The 24,159-nt window shown below is 36.6% G+C and overlaps 1 protein-coding gene across 1 annotated transcript in view; it reads right to left on the bottom strand.

The window, feature by feature from the left end:
• LOC122808675 (killer cell lectin-like receptor subfamily G member 1) overlaps nucleotides 1–24,159 on the bottom strand; it is a 629,706-nt gene that overhangs the window by 439,149 nt on the left and 166,398 nt on the right. Inside the window, exon 2 of the mRNA XM_044079653.1 lies at nucleotides 4,793–4,894. Coding sequence (XP_043935588.1) covers nucleotides 4,793–4,894 — 102 coding nt within the window. The remainder of the gene's footprint in view (nucleotides 1–4,792; nucleotides 4,895–24,159) is intronic.

Genomic DNA, 24,159 nt, shown 5'->3' with positions numbered 1-24,159 from the left:
ATCCTCTATTGTGGTAACATTTTCTTTTTATTATCTGCATATAATTCTTTCATGTGGCTTGATTTAATTATTTTGTTTCAGAAGCCATTTTGCATAAGTTCTTTGGGATTATTAAATCATTTGTTTGTTTTTTCTAAATTTATTTGAAATTTAGGATTTAAGATTTCTAAATATTTACCTTGCAATTTATGTCTTTTTTCATTGCTATACTATTACTACTTCAAGCGTCTAATTTTAGTTAATCAATTTTCTCCTGCATTTCAAGTAATTCTTTATCCCGTTGTTTCTTTAAATAGTACCACATTATAAATGTTTCTATTTAAATAATATTTAAGTGCATCCCATATATAAAATTCTGACACTTCTTCTGTATTAATAAATTCAATATAGGTTAGTATCTCTTTGTTGAAAAATTCTTTGAATTTTTTTTTTTCAGTTAGTTATATAGGCTGGAATTCTTTTGATTCTTCTAAAATAATTCAAAGGTTAAAGCATTATGGTCCAACAGTAGGCATAAAACTACTTTAACTTTATCTAGGTAAGTAGTTAGATCATTTGAAACAAAAACTATATTAATCCTAGATTGACTTCCATGTTTATTTGAAAAATGAGTAAAGAAAAGTGAACCACTAACTGAAAATACATTAATATCTTTAATGTTAAATAAATTAATAGAAAGTTTAATGCTTTGGCTCTGTCTGAAATTCTATGTTTCCCTTTAGTATTTCTGTCTTTTTCATTTAAAATGCAGTTAAAATCTCCAGCTAAGATGATAGGCACTTTAGAGAATTGATTGATCTGATCTAGATGAGTTTTGGCTGTTTTAACACATATATCAGGTATCTAATACATATTAATAAAAGTGTACACCTTGACATTAATTTCTAAGGAAACTAGGCAAAGCATACCTTTATCTTCATTGTAGGTGCTCGATATATTTTGGCATAGGCATTGTGTTTTTTCTATGAAATGACTACTCCTCTTCTTTTTTATTACATTGAGAACTAGCTATGACAGTATATTGTTTATTATTGAGCCTATCTATATATTTTATTAATATGTGTTTCTTGAATGAATATGACCTAAGGTGGAAATAATTTTAAATATTTATAGAAACTACTCCATTTGCAACAGGTATTCAGTCCAGTAATGCTAACTGAAATACAGTTTAAATTTGTCATTATAACTCAGATATATTTTTAATAAGGATATTCAAAGATTTGATATGAAACAATATATGTAGACCACTCAAAAGATAAATGTAAATGACTACACATTTAATGACAGTTATAATTGTGCATTTGTATAAGATATATGAAACTGCAGACACCAAAAAGTGAAAAGATATTACAAAAATAAACATAAAATTATGCTGTCATTCTCAACAGAGAGTATGAAACTCCAGACTTAAAGATTCTGTCCAAGTCATCCTGCCTAACTATAAAGGCAGGTTTAGTTCAACTCTGCTATCTCACAACAATATCACTGTAAAGAAACTAAACAGAGTAAAAAAAAAGGATAATATTTGTTTTCTAATAACTCTTTTTAGCAAAGTCTCTATAATTTCAATTTTAATATGTTCAGATAATTGAGAAACCAACTTTTTCTAAATATTCAAGTATTATGAATTGAGTACAGAATATAGTATATTACTACTTTTATATAACTAAAATAGAGTATGTTAGCTATATTTGTCTAAATAAATTGGATACGGTATTATATAAACCTCTACATAGACTAGAAACAGTTTCTACTAAAATTCATATCCTAAATGTTAATCACAGAAACTTGGTGTTTAATGATATCAGTAAATTATCTTAGATATATGTAGACATTTCATGCATCATATGATTGGCCTGGGTTTGTATTCATAACATTGAGAATGTGCAGACATAAAAAAATAATAGCAAATGCTATCAGTCTCTGAAGTAAACAACTTTAGTTGTTTTTTCAAAGTGTGCCAAAGATAAGTTGTAGATATTATTTGGAAATGAAAACATAGCTTCTTATTTATTTTATAAAAGAATATATGTTGGTTTCCTAAAGTAAGTTTTTCATTTACATTACATAAAGTATCAATAAGTATTATTTTAGTAACATCTTTCATTATAAGAATTAATGATATCAATGATTTCTGTATACTTACATAAGTAAAACCTTTCATATATAACAGATTGACAATACGTATAGTCTTATTAGTTCTATTAGAAGTCTGAAGCACTTGATTTCTTTAACAATAAGAATCTGACAAACTAATATAGGTTACAGAATCAAAACTAGTTTCTCAGGCCTATAAGCAAGTTATTTCCATCATGTGTGTCAATATTCTCTTAAATAATTTTATGTTGCTTTACTTGTATGAAATAGACAATAAAGTAATGTCTTCCAGCAGCTCCACCAAAACCCTCTAAGTACTATCAAAGAAATGGATATCATACAGTTACAGCTATAAATATATTTTCCATTAGGAAATAATTAGAATAGTTCCTGAATTTGTTATTTAATTTATTGAAGTAAACAATATGAATACGCTTCAGTATTTCAAATTTCGTTAACAGTCAGTCACTAACCTATATAAATTCCTTCTCAAGATAGATTTCCTTTCTATAATACTAACTAGTGTATTGAACTTTGTTGTTCAGAAGTCAACCTGAAAAGGAAGTCAGACTGCTTTAGCATTTATAGTTGTGGCAAAATCAACTTATTATTGCTCTATAAACTACTATTGTACATATGCCTATTGATATAAATGCCTTTAAGATATGATGTTGTAATCATAGCAATAAACATATTCAATTCAACATACAAGTTCATGGATTTGTAAGTGCCTACCATATCATCAACTTACAATGCCTGCATAGGTCTAGTTGAGCAGTGTGTTCAAGTATGTCCCTCATCATCATTCGATTTCATTAGTAATAAGATTATATAATATATTTCTGGGTGCAGTATAAGTGCCTGAGAGGAGAGTTTGCCAACTTGAGCATCTACTAAGTATATAATTCTATCCATTTATTATAGCCAGACTGCTTTTTTGATTCCTCATCATCTGACCAAAATTATGTTTGCTAAAATAAAAAGCAGTCTGAGCAATTTGCCATTTAATAGTCATTTCATTTGATACTTTGTCATATTAAGTCATTATCAATTTCAAAAGTGTAGCCAAAAAAGTAGAGGGTATATGTGACTAGAAACAATAAAGAATAAAGACCTACATAGCTGTGCCAAGTAAAGGTAATAAACAAATGTTAAAGTGCAGTTGACTGCATAGATATTCAAATACAATCATCAGGCAGAGTGGAGTGCAAGATGTTGAGTAGTGGAGCAATTAAACGTTCTGTACTTCTGTCCAAAACAAATGGGGATATCATTCCCTCTAATGAAAAGCTGCATTTAAAATCTTTCTCACTGAGAGAGTTGTGCTCACTATCTAACAGAAAAGTGAGAAATTATAATATGTGTTTATATGTCCTTTGATAATTAAACATTGATAACACTGGAAAGCACCCTTCAAAATTATACCAAAAGCAATTGTAAACAGAATATATTATTAGAGGAGAAAAACAGTTACTAATAACCAATGACTTTAGAATTCTAGTAGTGCTAATGTAAAACACCATCTCACTGTATGAAGAAAGGAGTTATGAGAACAGCACATTTGACTACTGGGAGCAAAATGTTGTTTCATTTCTGTATGGGTAGTCTATTTAAATGTTGTATTAGATGCAACAAGTTAAGTAAAATAAATTTAAATTCAAACTGAAATTATTAGAAAAAAAAACTTACACTAACTTTCAGTCTTATAAATGCAGCCAGTGAAGGTGCAGCAAAAATTCAGCTGCCAACAAATGTTAATCAGAGATTTCACAGTTTGTTATAAACAAGATCATAGTACAAACTGATCTCCATGAGATGTTATGCAGAAAATTAAACATTAGAACTAGATACACTATTGTCTCACTGTTTCACCAGCAATCTGATTCATGGGATAATTTAAAAGCATTAAATAATAATAATAATAATAATAATAATAATAATAATAATAATAATAATAATAATAATAAATAATCATCACTGAAAAAGTGCATGCCAGTCTGTTCTCTAGTAAGGGAAGGTTAATGATGTGAGAAATTAAGGAGAATTGCACATACTACATAAGTTCAGATTTTTTCTAGGGCATTCATGTCTCAGTACTATAATGCAAAAAACTTTTGCCTACAGTATTATGTATCACAAAGAAATAAATAATAAGATGTGAAATAGAAGAAATATGTTGAATATTATCAGCTGTAAATACACATTAAAATGTTTGTGTGCTGTTTGACTGTATTTAATCAGCCTGCATGCAGATAATCACTGAATTCTATAAATGCAAAAAGAAAGTTATAAAGGATTATTATATTCCATTAAACATGTTGAAATGCTTTTGATATTTTTAAAGAAAGCATACATTTTTTTAACCATTTTCATTTCTTGAGATCATTTACATGAGAATGTACCCAAGACATGTTTCCCTGTCTTTTGTCTAATAGCATAACATCTCCATATCACATCACATCACAGCTCAGGGTTTAGTAATGCTGATAGCATACAACACTAATACTCAAACAACTGACATTATAAAAGTTGCCTCTATCCCCAGGAGGAATCCTTACTACATCTTATTTTTTTTCATATTTAATCTAGAACATTCATTTCAGCATACAGTAAGCTGGTCATCATAACAGACAAGAGCTGGAAGGCTGTCCAGATTCAACATACAGCACTAATGTAAATCATTTTCCACACTTACTTAAGACAAGCAGCAGTACCACCGTTGCTGCCAGGAGAAAACATATGATACTCTGTGCTACTATGCAGTATCGATAAGTGATTAATCTGTTCCTTTTTGGAGCTGAAAAACATACAAAATAAATTTATTGTTCCTGAGAGAGTTACTCATTTATTATGTTGACAACATTAATGTCATTGTTAAAAGTGAAGTAAGCAAGGAAACCAAAATTAACACCATACCTAGTCATTTTCAGTTTCTATTTCATTACTATGTCACATCCAACCAAGATTGTGCCACTGAAATACCAAAAAATATACGATAGAAATAAAAATAAAAAAAAAATGTTACTGATGAGCATCAAATAAAAAAAAAAAACTTTAATGCACAAAGTGTTTTTGTACCCTAACGAAGTTGGGACTTCATCAGTTAAAAACACAGCAGATTGCATAAGAGTTTAAAACTTTATATCAACCAATCATAGGATTTTAGGATCATAGGATCATAGGAAGTTACTAGGCTATTGTCCCTGAGGTCCTCATAAGCCTTGCAAAGAGCTTAGCTCATGTTTAGCTAAGTCAGCACCTGATGCCCTAGTCCAGCAGGGACACAAGTGGAATCCCAGGGCTATATTTCCTGTTTCCCATCCAGTTATCCATGTTGCACTTAAAATGGATAATGAGGTAATCTGCTTGTCATGGAGATCGAGTCTATTCCATAGATGGGGGAGCATCTGTGACATAAATCTGTCCTGCCAACAAGTCCTATTGATGTCACAGACAAGGTTGAGGTTGCGCATGTGGGTTAATCAAGTGGAGCGTGACTTGCGGATATGCAGCAGTCCCATCAAGGCTGTGTCAGAGATTGCTTTGTATGCCAGACAAAGGTCATCTCTGAGGAGTCTGTATGAAACTGAGCAGAAGGACAGGGCCTTTAGCTTGTCAGTGTAGGATATATGCAAAAGTAACAGGCTGTAGAAGCTTGACGTCCTAGGCAATAAAGACTCCCATATAATGCACACATTTAATATAACAAAAAAAACAAGAATAAGCACTTTCAGCCAGCTTAACTGGCCTTCATCAGATTCATCTGAAACAGTCATCGATTACACACACACACACACACACACACACACACACATATATATATATATATATATATATATATATATATATATAAAATCCAGCCACAGGAAAAGATCTTAATTAATCAATTAAAACTTGTTTTATGTATTTAAGTGTTAAAAAGATATTAACAATGATGTTTAAACCTTTGTGTGTATAAAATATGTATATGCATACTTATATGTATACAAATAACACATAAATATCAAGTACATCATTCATTCAATTCACATTTAGTATAAATCAATGAAAATAAAAACATACGAATTGAATAAAAATTAATAAGAATAGTAAATAAAATGCCAATGCCAGAACATGTTAGGAATACATAAAGTACAGTACAATACAATACAATTGATCATGTTCTAGTCTTTAAAATGGGTTTCAATGATATGTAGTCATTTATTCTAGGGGGGGTTAGATGCGTTTAATGTAACTTGCCATATAACTTCTTTTTCCTCCAATATAAGTTTTTCATCCCCCCCCCCCAGGATTAAAGTGCACTTTCTCAAGTAAAGAAAACAAAAAGTGTGATTAGAGTTATTGAACTGCATGTGTCTAAACAAGACATTCTTTGCATTTTCTTTTTTGATATTATATATGTGTTCATAAATTCTATTTTTAAATGCCTATCCATCTTCCCAACATAAAATGCTGGGCAGGCCATACACATGGCCAAATAAACCACACTTTTAGTATTACAGTTTCCTATCTGGAAATCAATTTTATTTTTACACAAATTATTTAAAGTAATGCTATTACCCTCATATATATAAGCACACTGGTTGCAAGCTTCACATTTTGTAGTTCCTCTGAGTACTTTTTTAGTCCTATCACTTTTGTAATTTTCAAGTTGGAACTTTATATTCCTGCCAGTCTTATGTACAAACCTAGGTTGATGGCCTAGACAACTATAGACTTCAGTGTTACCTCTAAGAACATTCCAATTCCTATCTATAATGTTTTTTACAATAGGTGCTTGGATATTGTACTTTAAAATCATAGCTCATGAGAAATCAAAATTATTCTCATTTTTTTCTTTTGTCCATTTGCTTAAAGTCTGCACCTAACAGGGTTTGTATAGTATCCCCCACTGTGATGAAACATACTAAATAGTGTCTTCAACTAATTTAATGGGGCAACCTCTTTCCAAAAACATTCTACCAATAAAATTGAGTTCTTGTGCAATGTCATGTTGATTGGAAGTCATTCTAGCTGCCCTAATACATTGCCCTTTTAAAATACTTTTTTTATGTGAAAAAGGGTAACAGCTTTGATACTCTAAGTAGGAGTTACTAAAAGTGGGCTTGTGATGTATATTTGAATTTAATCCTGAAGGTGTATGAGAGATGTAAGTATCCAAATATGACAACCCAATTTCATTTACTGAGTATGTAAATTTAAAATAAGAACAAATGCTATTTAGGTATCCAACAAACTTGTGAATGGCATCCTTTTCCCCATCTTGTCATTATTTAAATTAGAATATCGTGTCATGGAGGTGTGAAAAAATTCTAAACCCCCCCTTTACTACCCATCCTTGCTAACCTTGAAAGGGTAACTATTGAAGACATCTATAGGATAAAGGAGGGTGTGTTGTGCTTTTTTGGCCAATGTAGGTATATTGAAAAGATGTATGACATTTTGAATAATCCTGATGTCTATGAGACTATTAGTATTAATGAAATTAATATAGCTCATAGACGAATAGATTCTTGGCTAGAAGGGTTTCTATTGGAAGGAAGGATTACCAGAAAGATTTATGAATTTATTAAAGTGAATTCTCCTTTATTAGCAACTATGTTCGGAGTACCTAAAGTACATAAAGATTACATTAACCCTCCCCTTCGACCAATAGTTTCAGGAAGCAAGTCCAAAACTTACCAGAGTGGAGTTTTAATTGACAACTGGTTAAAACATGTCTATAATAATATCCCATACTTACTTGTTGATTCGTGAGATTTTTTGAGTAGGCTGAAACATGATTTTTGGAACAGTAGTTTGATTTTTGTGAGCATATATGTGGTGGATTTATTTAATTCTATACCCAAAGAAGAGGGCTTAGAATTTTTTCACACTTCCATGACACGATATTCTAATTTAAATAATGACAAGATTCTTCTTTTATTGGAATTGATGAGTATTGTTCTCGAAAATAATCTTATATACTTTGAAGGAGAATACTATAGGCAGTTAAAGGGAGTAGCTATGGGGGCATCATGTGCCCCCATATTTGCCAACCTTGTGCTCACAGAATGGGAGAATAGACATGTTTTCAACAGTGAATTTAGGCAATATTTTACTCTTTATTTACGTTTCCTGGATGATGTATTTATTTTATGAAATGGGGAAATGGATACCATGCAAATGCAAATGATTTGCCCAATTTAGAATTTGCAAAGGATACAAAGAATTGGTCTGTTTTCTTATTATTTTTTTTTTTTTGTTCAATGCAAGTAAAAATGTAATTGTCTATGAACATCAAATAAATACAACATGTACTCATCCTGGTTTGAAAATTTGGGAAAGAAAACTGGAAGATTAATGGACTGATTGATACTGGATTCTGGCACCACCTTAGGATAGAAAAAAGGGTTTGTACATACAGCTATTTTATCCTTATGAAAAATCAAATAGGGAGGTTTAGAGTACACTGCTTGAAGTCCTTACTTGGAAAGCTATATTTCTAAGTGGAAACCAGAAAGATAATGGCAACTAAAAAGATAGTTTTCCAGGTCAGGAATTTAAAATCACATTCTGTTGCTGGTTCAAAGGGGGAATGAAATAAGGACTTCAGTACCAAATTTAAGTCCCATGGTGGAATAGTGTAATTATAAGGAGGTCTGAGCAGGACAGTGACTTTCAAAAAGGCCTTACAAATCCTGGATGAAGCCAGAAAAGAATTCTCAAAATCCAATATGAAATTTGGAAATTGCTGCTAACTGAGCTCTAACTGTTTAGGAAATAGCCCCTCCATTAAAAAGGATTGCCAAAATTCAAGAACACTTTGTATAGGGGCTGAGAAGGGGTTAATATGCTTCTGATGTGCCCAGAAAATGAAACTTTCCCATTTACCGCTGCAAAGCTTTCTTTCAGTAGCTTTATTGGAAGATAAAAGTGTATGATGGACAAGAGCAGAGAGTATCAGTTGTCTGGCTATTAAAGGATGTGGAGAAAGCATTCTGTTAGCCTGAGGTTTGAGATATCCAGAGGTATTATGCCTTTTGGGTGAGAAAGGAGGTTTGGAATAAGATCCAGAATCCAAAGTAAGTAAAGTAGATTAGACCAAAGGAATGGGGAACCAAATCTGCCAAGGCCAGTAAGGTGCAATGAGGATGACTTTACTCTTCAACCAGGCAGCTTTCTGCAGAAATGTTGGAACTAGGGGAGTTGACAGATAGGTATAGAGAAAACTAGGGGGCCACTCATGGAGCAAAGCATCCCTCAGTGACTCCTCTTAGTGGGAGGATCAGGAGAAAGAAGCTGTTCTACTTGATAGTTAGGAGAGAGGCAAAAAAGATTGCAGCAAGGCTGGCTCCAGTGATGGAAAATCATTTCTGTCACTTTCATGTTTAAAGGCCACTCATGACATAGTGGGATGGACCTGCTTAATTAGTTTATCACACTGGATTGCCATGGAATGTGCATTGCTATCAGAAAGTGATTCGAAGAGATCCCCCATTGCCACACAGTCTGAGGGCTTCTTGACACAAGGGGTAAGACCTGGTTCCTTGTTGTTTGTTGATGTACCAGACTACTGACATGTTGTCCATCTGAATCACAATTGTCCCAAAAGGGAGATAGTCTTGGAAGGACTGCAACACTAAGAGTACTGTTCTCTCTTCCAGGACATTGACATCCATATTAGCCTCTTTGGGGGACCATGTGCCTTGGAATGTTTTCCCTAGGAAGTGCCCCCCCCCCCCAATCTGAGATGTGTCTGTGGTCACTATGGCCTTTGGCTGAGGAAAAATGAAAGTCCAGCTTTCTAGAACCTAATCTGATAAAATACACCACTAAAGGTATTTCTTGCATGCCTGAGTGATTCTTATTTTGACTGACATGTGATGATAAGGAATAGACCATTGTGTTGCTAACACCCAATGAAGAATTCTCATGTAAAATATCACTAGAGGAACTATTACCCTAGCCACCAGCATTGATCCCAAGGTTTGTAGAATCAATTGGGTTGAGATTTTAGTACTGTGAATTATCTTCCTGACCTGGAATATGATAGTCTGTACTCTTGAGAGAGGAAGAGAAGCAGCCACTGTTACCATGTTGAAAACCGCTCCTATGAATTCCACTGTCTGAGATGGTTCTAAATGAGACTTCTTTAAAGTTATGGTTATCCCCAAATTGGATCCAGTCTACAGTACCTGATCTCTCACTGTTATCAGTAGATGCCTGGTCGGGGCAGTAATAAGCCAGTTGTCTAAGTACACTAACACTCAGAATCTCTGCAGTCTCATGTAAGCTGCTAACACTGTCATGCATCTGATGAATGCCCTGAGGCTGTGGTGAGGCAAAAGAGCAGTATTCTGAAGTGATAATGACTGGCTCCCAGCTGGAAGTATAGATGCCTTCTGGATTGTCTGCTTATTTTGATGTGATAGTATACATCCTGAATGTCAGTTGAGTATATCCAGTCATTCTTGCCCAAAAAGGGCAGAATGGACAGAACTGTGATCTTCCAAAATATTGTTTGTTAAACTGACTGGTTCAAGACACTGAGATCCAAAATTGGGCTCCAGTCCCCTGTTTTCTTTGGCACGGGATTTTATCTGGTCTGGTGGAACCTCTTGGGTGACACTTTCTTCTAGCCACTTTTGAAATTCTAGTGCTGTATTTTCCTCTGACTAGATTGAACATCTGCACATTTGCATACAGATGGAGGTAGAAGGAAAAAGAGAATTTATAACCTGTGGAAATAATCCTCTGAATCCTTACATCTTTTGTGATCTCTACTCAGGCTCTCTTGTGTGGGGAAAAGTGACCCGTGATTGCCTCCGGGGGGGGGGCAATTGGGCGTCCTTTCAGTAGCATTGGTGGGGTCTGTCAAGAAGGAATCATGGCAATTTTAATTGCAACACTGGTGGAGTTGTATATGTCACAATCTGTGATTTATGTTCATGCTTTTATATTGGAAAAACAAAGTGATGGATAAAAGAGAGAGAGTGTTCAAACAAGTATGAAATGAGAAAGGGAAAAGTGACAGATGCTGTTTTTAAAGATTACCAGAATTATCCATCACACAGCTTCAAGTTTGTGGTAATATATAAGATAATGTCTGATGTACATGGAGGTCCCTGGTCTTTAATTTTAGAAAAGTGAGAACTGTATTGGCAGCTTTGGGTGGGTGCAAACCACAGCCCTGGGATCAATGGCATGCTATCTATTGCATGTATTCTTAAACTGAAGGCAGAAAAAAGATAACTAAGAACATTTTGAACATTTTTACATTTTATTTTAAAGAATACCACTTTAACTTGATGCACAATTTCAGTCTTCCCTTGATTGGTGAAGAAAGGGGGTGTGATGACCATGTGATTGGATTACAAAGCATTTTTAAACTACATTGCTATACAGCTTTTTTATCTCTGTTGTGGAACATGTCCTTTTCATGTTGCTGGCAAGGTTTAGATCCCTGAATTGGGTGTTTCAGGTGCTATTTGTTTTGCATTTGTGTAACAGGTCCATTAATGGTGCATCAGGGGATGTTTTGTCGGACAGGCATAGGTCACCTCTCAACAGCCTGTAGGAGACCAAGTATCAGGACAGTGTCTTGAGGCAGTCCACATAGGACTTGGTTTCTATACCATGTATTTTTGTGTGTGTGTGTGTGTGTGTGTGTGTGTGTGTGTGTGTGTGTGTGTGTGTGTGTGTGTGTGTGTGTGTGAGGTAGGCAGGTATATAAATTATACTCAATTACTGGTCTTATGACAGCTGTCAACAATGAAACAATGGCATGTTTGGACCTGGATGCAATACCCTTGCTTATAAGTTCTGCAACATGAAGTGATTTTCTTACTACTGTAGACTCATGATGGTCAAAGGCCAAGTCACCATCCAGATGTGTTCCCTATCCCTGACTAGTGGGTCTACTCTTAAGGGTCTATTATTAAAGTAGGAATTGGCAGGGGTGACCATCATATCAAAGCATACTATTATGCCCTTTTTAGCATTGAGTTTAAAACTATCACCCTGACCCCAGTTATTAGTCTGTGTCCTACTGGAGACTATTGGTGTTTTGGGGGATTCAATGACTGCACCTCATTTGCAATTATCTGCAAATTTGTTCAGCCAGACGCTTTGATATTAGCCTTGAATTCAGAGAACTAGATACAAAACAGGAGCAGCCCCAGCACTGATCCGTGATGGACTCTGCTAGTGAGTGGCCTTTTTTGGTAGGTAGACTTCTCTATCTTAACTTCCTGAGTTCTATCTGTGAGCCACATAGCTATTCTTTGACCATCATTTGTCTACAGTAGTAAGAAAATCATTCCATGTTGTAGTTGATGTAGGGTTTTATACCTAATTCTGTGAGTTTGTCTCCAGTATTTGAGTGGGGAATTGAGACAAATGCTTTGCACAAGCTGAGCTAGACAGCATGCAACATTTTGCTCTCATCCACTTTTTAGAAGTTCACCATGTGCAGTAGACATAACTTTCCTTTGATGAAGACAAAACACCATACTACGGACTCACTGTTGATGGTATCTAAAGCTGACTACTGCATGCTGAAGAGTAGGAATTTTGGAGTTAATGGATGAAACCTCTTTGGAATATTTTCCTTTTGCTATTTTTGGGTTTTGTGCCTGAATAGAAGGGACTACCTAAATATGGTAATGACTCAAATTTGTAAATTGTATTATTTTCCTGTTTTCACTGTCCCAGGAAAGTTCCTTTGATGTCCTTGGCATGACCAAGTATATACAAACTGCAGAATCAAAAAAACCCTAACTTGTAGCAATAATTTTTATTTTGTGAATACACAAGCATTTTATTTGCTCAGTCTAAGAACTGACTAGCTTGGAAATTATTCCAAGTTAGGGATTCCCAGCTTTGGTAATTTATAAAAAGAAAAGGGCAATAACATTTTTTAATGTTATATGCACATTCATTAATCTTGTTTCAGTACAACCACATCATAAGTTTCAACTGTTTCATAGTTAAAATTGGCTGGAGATCTAATCTAACAACCTCCATTAGATAGACTAATACAATGGCATCAGCACAGGTATTTTATTTGGTGATTTATACAACATTACTGCCACTCGCTGGTAACTATTATAATTATTTCTGACATCTTCATAACTATGAAAGCAACAATAACACAATGAGCTGTGGCATCCTGGTGTTTGACAGCATTTCAGTGATACTGCAGTTTTTGGTAGAATTTGACCAGGTCACAAAGACCACCTTTGCAGAAGCAGATGTAGTTTCTGTATACTGACTTGTCATTCTCCAGGCTGTATGAAAAACAAAATAAAAGGCTGGTTCTGTGATCATGTCTTTCACCAATTGTCTGAAGTACAAGGTGCATGTTTCTTCAACCTTGGCCTAACAGTTAACTGATCTTGCCTGAAACTCAGGAAATAAAGTATTCTGCCCCTATAACTTTGAAGGGCTCCTAGTCCCTGATTTAACTTTCTCACCATCATGGTGGCTTTTCCTCCAACATCCCACCACAAGATATCTGGACAAAGCCAAATATAATGGGGGACAAAGCCTCCAAAATAAGGACACATTTTAAATATTGTTCTTAATAAACTTTGGAAGTTATGCGAATGAAAGGTTTTGTGTTACCATTTATGTCTTAAGGATATGAAGTTTGAAATTCATATGTCTGCCATTATCTAGTTAATTCAACCCTCACTGATTTGCCTGAAAACCACACATTTTATGGGGAACAGGCCAAACATCTGAGGCAAAAATCTGGACATTCTGCAAGAATCCTGACAGTTGAGAGGTACATGGTAGCCGTACTGGCCACTTCAGACATAGCACATACACATCAGTTCAAATAAAGCTATATATCACCATACATGTACACCAAATGTATTCCACTGGTCAACACACAGTACTGTTATTCACGACACAAACATGCCTACTGGGGTGACACATCAGCAACTTCAGGTTTTAGCAGAAGTGCATTCTGGATAGGAGGTGATTCTGACACTTCCACAGAAATTGCAGAGCTATCTGTGAATACAAGTACATAGTGAATAACATAAAAACAGATCTTTTGCTGCAGTTGTCTTATTGACTTACTCTAACTGGTTAACAGAATGACCATATGTTTTGATTTTATATTGGATTTATTTGTTAATTTAAGTGTGTTTTATTTAAGTGGTCGATTGAAACAGAAAGGCAAATCATCATATCTTGTATATTATCTGAGTATGCTGACTATATATTTCTCACTTACTACTTTAGAACCTGTGAAGATGAGAAGAAGAGTAACAAGGCTTGTCCTTAAAGCAAATCACCGTGGTTTAATAATTACCAAGAGTTTTAATTTGAACATATCTTCTAGTTAGCAACTTTAGAAATGGACACACACCTTATAAAAGCAGGTCATTGCAACAACCCAAATGCAAAACTGGAAAAATGTTTAAAAATACTTAATCAATGGTTGAGCCTTTATATAAAAATATAGCAGCACACTTACATCTGAATCCTTGGCAGAGAATTATGTTCCAAAAACATAAGCACAACTGCAAAGTGATGTATTAAGAGAGGAGAAAGCTTCCTGAAGGCAGGATTCTGTCAAGAGGTATCCAACTGGTCCTAATTAGTAAGTATGTTAATTAAAATGTAACAGTTAATCCTACCATAACTCTTGCATCAATTAGACCAAACACAGAAGGTCTAGGCCATTCACCAGTAGACTACACTCACTATCTGTTATACCATATACACACAAACAGTTTTAGCAGTAAGTTGTATAAGATCCTGGATTTCAAAAAGTCACTTATTCTGATGAAAACTCTCACCCATCAAATACAGTCTTTTAGTGAAAACAATGAATGCTCATCTTACTGTGTTGGAAAGACGATTTTAACACATAAGGACATTAGACCTATCAGTCCTGCAACCAAATCTCATTAGGGTTGCTACCTATTTGTTTTTTTTTTTGTTTGTTTGCTTGTTTTTTCTTGGACTATGTGGAAATCAAACTGATTAGATTGGTGTACTGGAAAACACTATGCAAAGTCTCACATTCTGTTTTAAATCTCCAATTCCCCAGTATTTTTATTTAAAAAAGCATTGCTGATACTATGTGATTGTGAAGGAAACCAGGAAGTGAAGACATTTCCCCTCCCCCAGAATACCCTGGAGATCATGAAATGAGTAAAAAGTGGGTGGAAAGAGGGGAGGAGATAGGCAGGCTTAAGGAGGTGCAACAGGTGCAGCTTTGATCTGGATATGGCCACAATGAAAGGTGGCGATCTGAGGTGTCTTCTACTGTCCTGATTATTTTTACTGTATTTTATAGGGAGGAGAAGGACCTGCTTTGGTATACCTTGACATTTACCATGCCAAATATATAGCAACTTTAGGCATTTAATTCTAACAAGTTATTAGTGGGGACAATAGGCAAATGTCTGATGACGTAAAAAAGTTTGGGACAAAAGATCATCTGTAGGGCTGATATTTTACCCCACCAAGAAAGGTCAGGTTTCCTCTGTGCATTTGTCCATAAAGATTCCCAAAGTGGCTTCAAATTAGCATTGACCATTTTCCAATAATCTGTGCACAACCATAAGCCTAACTATTGAGGGGGACCTCTATACCATGTAAAACATTAGGACTAGTCCTCCTGTCTAAGTTGTATATTTACTTATTTATCCTTTGCTGACTAGGTTAGTCCCACTAGTCTAGCAGCCTCTTTTCAGGGGAAGCCTGTGGTGGTATTTATACTACTAGAAAAATTTGGCCAGGGCATCAGAAAACTTATCTTACTCTTTTTGCTATGTGTCACAGGGTCTTTTCCATCCACCTGAGCTGCCACTAGCTCAGGCAGATGAGGTCTTGGTTTAATGTCTCACCTGAAGGTGTGTAACACCCTCTTATACTGCACTACACTATACTACCCTGTCTACAATTGATGTACCTGCTGCTGGAATAGAACCTACAGCTTTCTGCACCAGAGATGAGTGTGAGTACGCTACCTGTTTCACCACTGACACTGCTTGCATAGCTGACTTGTTTTCTGGAAGCATTTGGTTTCCCCAGATTAACTCATAAACCTGAGCAAGAATAAAAGGCAGATAATATCTGCACATAATTATGGATAGATTTCTTAAGGATCTTCTATTTGGAGAAGACAATCATCAACAAATAGGAATATGCCAGTTTCAATTCCCATCATATCTTCACCAGGTAAATTAGCATTCTGTCTATCCCAAATGGTTAAAAGTCTGATTGCTAAGAAGAAGAGGCAGGGGGCAGAGGACAGCCTAGTTTAGTGCCCATGCCTAATGGTACGGGAGCAGAAACTATTTGGTCTGTTAGAATTCTTGCAAATGGAGAGCTGTACAATCAATGAATACCTATAAATTCTGAGGAGAAACCAAATTTGGACAAAGGTGAACCACAAATAGTCCCAGTGTAAGGTGCCAAAAGCCTTTTCAAAACTGATCACAGCTGCAGGCTGCTCATATCTTCCGACCACTTGCACATATAGGAGAAGTGCATGGGTATATTCAGCACTAGACCTCTGCTTAATGAATCCTGCTGGGGTATGATGGATCAGAGCTGGAAAAAACTTATTTAACTTGTCCACTACAATCTTGGCATAAAGTTTAGTTTCTATATTAATCCTGTGTTTGGGAAGGATGACATTGAGCAATTCACACATCCACTCAGGCATCTTGCCTATTATTTTGATGGTATTAAATAGAGTTGCTACTGGGTCTTCAATATTTTATAAAAGTCATCCCCTAGTCCACAAAGGCCTTATGCTTTGCCTGGAGGAGTATTTTGCGTTGCTAGAGTAACTTCATGAGGTGTGAAATTTTAGAGACAGGAGATCTCCTCCACAGATAATTGGGGAAATGGCTGCTCTTTAACCAATGCAGAAAAGTCAGTGGGATTATCAGTGGTTGCAGTAAGTCCAGGTGATGAGTATAGGGAGAAAAGAATCGGGAAATTATCCATGGATGGACTCTGGATCTGAAAAGACTTCCTCATGACAGTAATAATATATGCAGTCTTAGTCTGTTCCCTTCTTTGGCATAACCTAAAGAGTAGTAATTTGCTGGTTTGCCTAAGTTAGCCTGCACCTAAAAAACAGCTCTCTTTAGATACAGGTTTGCCTTTTTTGTTAATTTTACATTTAGATTTTTTTTCAACATTTTGTAACTGAGAGTGGCTGCTTTGTCCTAAAATTTACTGAGCTTTAACTTAATACATGTTGTTACAATCTAGACCTTTAAAGTTATAATCTATAAATCTATGATTTAAATCCCACAAAGTAAATATAGGTAGAGAATGTAACAGATTGTGTAAAATATGTCATAACTTCCACTTTAATAAAAGCTTTAATGGCTACATTGTTAAGAAGGAAAGGATAGATCAAACATTCACAGATGTACTTTAGATGAGTAGTGAGATGGACCCCAGTTTAATGAAAGGCTAATATCTTCATGGTCAGATAGTGAACATGGGCAGATATTCATATCCATCATCTCCCCTACTAACATGGAAGGAAGGAAGAAAATAATCGATCCTAAAAGCATAGTCTGGTTCTTTTGGATATAATAGTTTCCAACAGTCATTTAGCCTGAGAGCCTCCAAACTGTCCCAAGGAGTTTATGAGATTGAATAAATCGCTCTGTCCTAGGTGTATTGTGGCCTTCAACTGAGTACAGACCAACACTGAAGTCTCTGACTAGCACTCCGGGATGTTGAGACTTGCTGAAATTTTCTAGAGCTGAAAAGGAATCAGCAAAAAAAGTGGGCACATTGCAATTAGGTCCATAGACAGAGACAAGAACTATTGGGCCTTCCTGGGTCTTTAACCTAACAAGAATATATCTCCTTTCCTTGTCAGTAATGTGCTTCTATATCAACTTGTAATTTTTTTTGATCCTGCTTTAAAAACATTTTATCTTTATCTTAGAGCCTAATTCACAGATATTGATTGACAAAATATTATGTGTTATCCTACCTAAACAATATCCTAAAGTATAACACACTCAGGAAACCCTATAGGAACTAACCTATAACAAAAAAGAAAACTCTCTCAGTGGCAACAAGCTGATGGATAACAACAAAAGAATACTCTAACTTATGCCTATGCTGGTGTAATCCTTGCTGACATCAAATAATAATTGGCTGACCAGCATGCAATAAAGTATTCTCTACACTGTGCACCCCCCCCCCAACAAAGCACAAGGCTGAGTTTGGCCATACCCTAAGCACTGTCCTAAGAAGGCATAAAAATAAACAGTCAGAAATTTTTATTCATCTGATTAGACTTTCTTTGTTTCTGGCTAACAGATTCCACAGCCAGACCGGGGGGGGGGGGGGTAGAAGAGGTCATTGGAAGAAACAATGTACCAGTCTGGAGTCACTGGCCAGACCAAACTGTTTTCCAGTAACAAGTGTTCCCTGGATAGTTTGAGAAGATGGAAGAGTTTCCTCCTCTTCCAGCATGTTAACAACCTCATCTTCAAAGAGTTAGGCAAATCCCTTTTAAGTAGGAGTCATTAAGAATTGCCTAGTCACTTCCTTGTGAGTTAGCATCTCTGTAAAATTTGTGTCCTTGGAGAGAGTGTCACTGGGCGGCCATGGTGGTGCAGCGGTTAGCGTTGCCGCCTCACAGCAAGAGGTTCTCTGGTTCGATCCTCGGCTGGGGAGCCTTCTGTGCGGAGTCTGCATGTCCTCCCTGTGGTCATATGGGTTTCCTCCGGGTGCTCCGTTTTCCTCCCACATCCCAAAGACATGCTGTAGGTGGATTGGACACTCTAAATTGGCCCTAGGTGTGAGTGTGTGCATGTGTGTGCCTTCTGTGGAAGGTTGGGTGCCGGGCTGGCAACTCGACACCATAAAACTCCACTGCCAATCATGAGCGGACAGGTGATCCACTGTGGCGACCCCTAACCGGGAAAAGCCAAAAGAAGGAGAGAGTATCACCATTGCATGAGTTATTAGAGTATTGAGTAGGTTTACCCATCACTGATGCAAATTTGCCTGGCTAAGTGAAATTCTTGAATCACAAAAGTTGTTACATAAATGCCTATGGTTCAAGTGAAGATGCCTTTGATAACAAGCAACTGGGTTTAAAATTATAGTGTTACTCAGTAATCTTCAAGTGTTGTTGCAAAAAGAATATTGCTGAGTTAGAGGAAGCAAACGCGTGCTTACATCAATTTATATCTATCACCAAACCTGGTACCCCGAGTGTGTGAAAATTGTTTTGATAACATAATTTACATATATGGGCAAATTCCTGCATTCTTTCCAAAACTACATGAGAAAATTATGCACCAGTCTTACATTTTGGCCTAAGAGCAAAACTATTCAGTTTTTTTTTTAGTTTTATCAAGTAATAGCCCCTTATCTGTATAATTTACAGAAGATAATGCGGTGCGGTGAGATGGATGCTGGTGATAGAGCTCTGACTGCCCTGTGTGCATATTCAGTCATACTGGAGCCATGCATATTAAATGCTTCTGTAAGATATTTCTTCAGAATTCCTCATATTCTTACCTTCAGTATCTCTTTTAGGCAGAGAAGTTAGTAATGTAAATTAACTACGTTTATTTTCTCTGGAAATGTTGTTGGAGTCAAAAGAGCACTCTACTGCATTATTAGGCAGCAAACTAAAAAAAATGAATACTCCATTTTTTAATGGAATACCCTCATTTACTTCTATGGCAGGTTCATACCGTGAAGTGATGTGTGTGTGTGTGTGTGTGTGTGTGTGTGTGTGTGTGTGTGTGTGTGTGTGTGTGTGTGTGTGTGTGTGTGTGTGTGTGTGTGTGTGTGTGTGTGTGTGTGTGTGTGTGTGTGTGTGTGTCAGACTCATGTAGCACTTGGTGCCATTCCCTATTTGGGACCCCTCAATTCTAAGTTGAGAAGCAAAAAAAAATGGTGTGTTCCCTTATCTGGTGCTCCTCTCTTCACATAAGGAGCAATTCAGGTCCATTTTTCCCTAGCCAAACAGTCCCCTCCACTTTAAGTTGAGAAAAAATGGGTCTATTTCGCGATCTGGCACTCCTTTCTTAATGAGAAAGCTTAAAGTATTTCTGCACCCCTCCCTTCAAAAAAAGTACTCTACTACAGGAGTAAAAGAAAGAATAATGTTTCTAATTTTAAAACTGTAAGAAACCACTTGCTGTTACATTGCTGAATTTCTTTTAAGTGTCTTGCAAGAACTTGTACAACACACAGACCACTAAAGTGCTTCAGTTTTAAATGCAAAAGTAATATAAACATTCATTTCCATATCAGAATTCCTAAATTCTAGTATGAAAATGTATGACCACACTGCACTACCAACCATTTGGCATCAGCTGACCATGTCCTCTAATACCTTGAATCCATGATAGCTGCTCCCTTTGCCCTATTGCCCTACCCTAGCTACTCCTTGTGTGTGTGTGTGTGTGTGTGTGTGTGTGTGTGTGTGTGTGTGTGTGTGTGTGTGTGTGTGTGTGTGTGTATACATGTGTTTCTGTTACTAGATGCCTGAGCAACCACACTGCATGGGTTAATAGGGGAAGTGTAGCACAGTTATTTCCTACTGCACTAGTGCTTCATTCAGAGACATGATAATGAGATGCTGTTGAGATCCTGCTTCATGTAGCTTTACCATGTCTCTGAATTGCAGAGTACTGCTATCACAGGACTGGGAACAGAGGCATTGTCCATGTGGCATTGGCAGTGACATTTCTCTGAATCTCAACCTTGGTTTTATTATTTGACATCTAGAACATTTCATATTTTGAGCATATCCTTTCCATTTTGTTGTGCTGCTTGTTTTGCAATTCTGTCACAGGAACTTGCTTTTTAATTCCCCATGATATTTCTAGTTGACAATGGCAAATTTAAGACATACACAAGATGTTCGAGATTTTATTAAAGCTGTTTTAAGCCAACAAACTGTTGACATTTATGGGTAGAACTCAGCCAGCACTGTTAAGGACACTATTTTGGTTGCATTTACTATGTGGGAGTCTTTAAATACGAAGCCACTGTACACAAAATTGCCCTTTTGTGGTGTAAAATAACACTGTGACTTGTTCTGATTGACAAGGAAGGGAGTGATGCTTGGGAATGTGAAAAATGAGGGAATGGCAGTAAAGACAGTATCTAACATGCTTAACCACCTGATGGATTTTTCGCCAATGGTGGGAGGCAGTTGGAATTAACTAAGTCAAGAAAGTGTTGAAAGTAGAGAACAATAATATATGTTGGAGATGTAAGAATAAAGTGAAAGCTGACTGGTCACATATGTTCCTTGACTGCTTAGTCTTAAAGAAGCATTAGGAAGACATCAATTTCTTTTTACAAGCCTTATTTTCACATAATTTTACACTTTCTAAATCTATGATTCTATTTAATACACCAGTACATGAATATATTACAAAAATCAAATATCCAATGATTTGGTCCATATTAGCTGTTGTCAGGAAAATTATAACAAGAAATTGGAAATATGACACTTCTCTCTCTTTTCAAGAATTTAAGTTTCTTCTTATTGAAGTTTGCCATTTGGAACTTTTGACCATTAAATCAAGATCTATCAGGAATACATCACAACACATACACTCAGTACTGCAGCTCCCTCTTACACTGCACACACTCACTACTGGAGCTCCCTCTTACACTGCACACACTCAGCACTGCAGCTCCCTCTTACACTACACAGACGCAGTACTGCAGCTCCCTCTTACATCGCACTCACTCACTACTGCAACTCCCACTTACAATGCACACACTCAGTACTGCAGCTCCCTCTTACACTGCACACAGTCCATATTGCAGCTCCCTCTTCCATCAAACACACTCAGTACTGCAGCTCCCTCTCACAAATCACACATTCAGTATTGCAGCTCCTTCTTACATTGCACACACTCAGTACTGCAGCTCCATCTTACACTGCACACATTCAGTATTGCAGCTCCCTCTTATACTGCACTCAATACTGCAGCTCCCTCTTACACTACATGCACTCAGTACTGCAGCACCCACTTACACTGCACATACTCAGTTCTGCAGCTCCCACTTACACTGCACACACTCAGTACTGCAGCTCCCTCTTACACTGCATATACTCAGTACTACAGCTTCCTGTAACACCACACAGACTCAGTACTGCAGCTGCCTCTTACACCACAGACACTCAATACTGCAGCTCCCTCGTACACTGCACACATTCAGTATTGCAGCTCACTCTGACACTGCACACACTCAGCACTGCAGCTCCCACTTACACTGCACACATTCAGTACTGCAGCTCCCTCTTACACTGCACACATTCTGTATTGCAGCTCCCTCTTATACTGCACACACTCAATACTGCAGCTCCCTCTTACACTGCATGCACCCAGTACTGCAGCTCCCTCTTACACTGTACACACTCAGTATTGCAGCTCCCTCTTACACTGCATGCATTCAGTACTACAGCTCCCTGTAACACCACACACACTCAGTACTGCAGCTGCCTCTTACACCATACACACTCAGTACTGCAGCTCCCTCGTACACTGCACACATTCAGTATTGCAGCTCCCTCTTATGCCGTGCACACTCAGTACTGCAGCTCCCTCTTATGCCGTGCACACTCAGTACTGCAGCTCCCTCTTATACTGCACACACTCAATACTGCAGCTCCCTCTTAAACTGCACACACTCAGTACTGCAGCTCTCTCTTGCACTGTGACACTCAGTTTTCCAGCTTCCTTTTATGCTACACTGCAATGTATGTACTGGAAAAATCAATTCAACAGCAACAGAGAGTTCACAAAATTGTTCACCAGAAAGAGACAGCCAGAATGATTAGAATTACAGAACCAAAAGATGATAAGTATGTATAATATTTTCCCACATAATGCACAATCAAGTTATGATATCTTTTAAAGTGCAGTAAGTTTGTGGCGGTCAGTTATGCATTTTGCAAAAGAATAATATGCTGGTAAATTAACCTACAGAACGCTAAACATTGTGGCAGTGCAAATACCAGACAGGTTGAAGAGTTTTCCCATGAAGTTGTGAAGACCAGTAATTGGAGATAAGTAAACCTGAATAATGGGACATAGTTAGGACTGAATTATTCAGAAAGGATAAGTAACTTTTTTGGGGGGGGTAACCAAACCAAGAAAAGACAAGTTCCCATTTCCCACGTCACATTTAAATAGACCTGAGTACTTGGAAACTGTGATTCAAATCAGATTTAATATATACAAGTGAACTAATTTTATGATCCCTACGATCTGTTAAAATACTATTAGAAATAAAAACATCATTGTCCAGCAGGTGATGCAGGCAAAATGTAAGTAATTCAACACCATGTTATTAATTGACATTTTGGAATTATCTGCTAATGGTTAAAATAATAGAAATTCATTCAATAGACCCAGTTCATTTTTGAAAGCATTTTTCGATGATAGTACAACTGTGTAACAGCAAACTATAATACTGGACATTCAACTAGATTACTACTGCAGTAGTGCTGATAACTCAGACTTCACCTGCATAAGGTGCAATGTTCAGTCTGAATTGCAGAGGTAAGTCCCTTCACACTGTATGTGTGGCAGACATATCTCCCTCACAGACATCAGGATGCTCCTAGTATAAGGTTGACATTTACTGACACCATTTTAGAGTTTTATTTTCCAGAAAATAAAGGGCATTTTCCCTGAAAAGCTAAGGAGAAAGACTGTGATTTGAATCTTAGAGTGACAGAAAGAGAGAGGAACCTTAGAGAGATAGACAGAGAGAGAGAGAGAGAGAGAGAGAGAGAGAGAGAGAGAGAGAGAGAGAGAGAGAGAGAGAGAGAGAAAGGACCTTTAATTCTAAGCTAAGGGGAATGAAGGAGAAAGTGAAAATCTTCTATCATTAATTTGGACAGTTGTACTATAGTCTTCATTTAGATCACTGTTGTATATTCATGACTACTGGGATGATTTTCAGAGTTCACGATGACAGAAAAATAGCCTGACAGGAAGGGACAGGCTGACATATTCCTTACAGAATGTCTGTAGCAAGCCCAACCTTAGCCCTTGCAGAGATCTCCATTTTGTACTATGG

This window comes from Protopterus annectens, chromosome 8.part0, assembly GCF_019279795.1.
Source record: "Protopterus annectens isolate FY-2018-M chromosome 8.part0, PAN1.0, whole genome shotgun sequence".
Taxonomy (NCBI): Eukaryota; Metazoa; Chordata; order Ceratodontiformes; family Protopteridae; genus Protopterus; species Protopterus annectens.
Note: the sequence above shows the minus strand (reverse complement) of the source record. Positions and strands in the feature narration are given on the sequence as shown.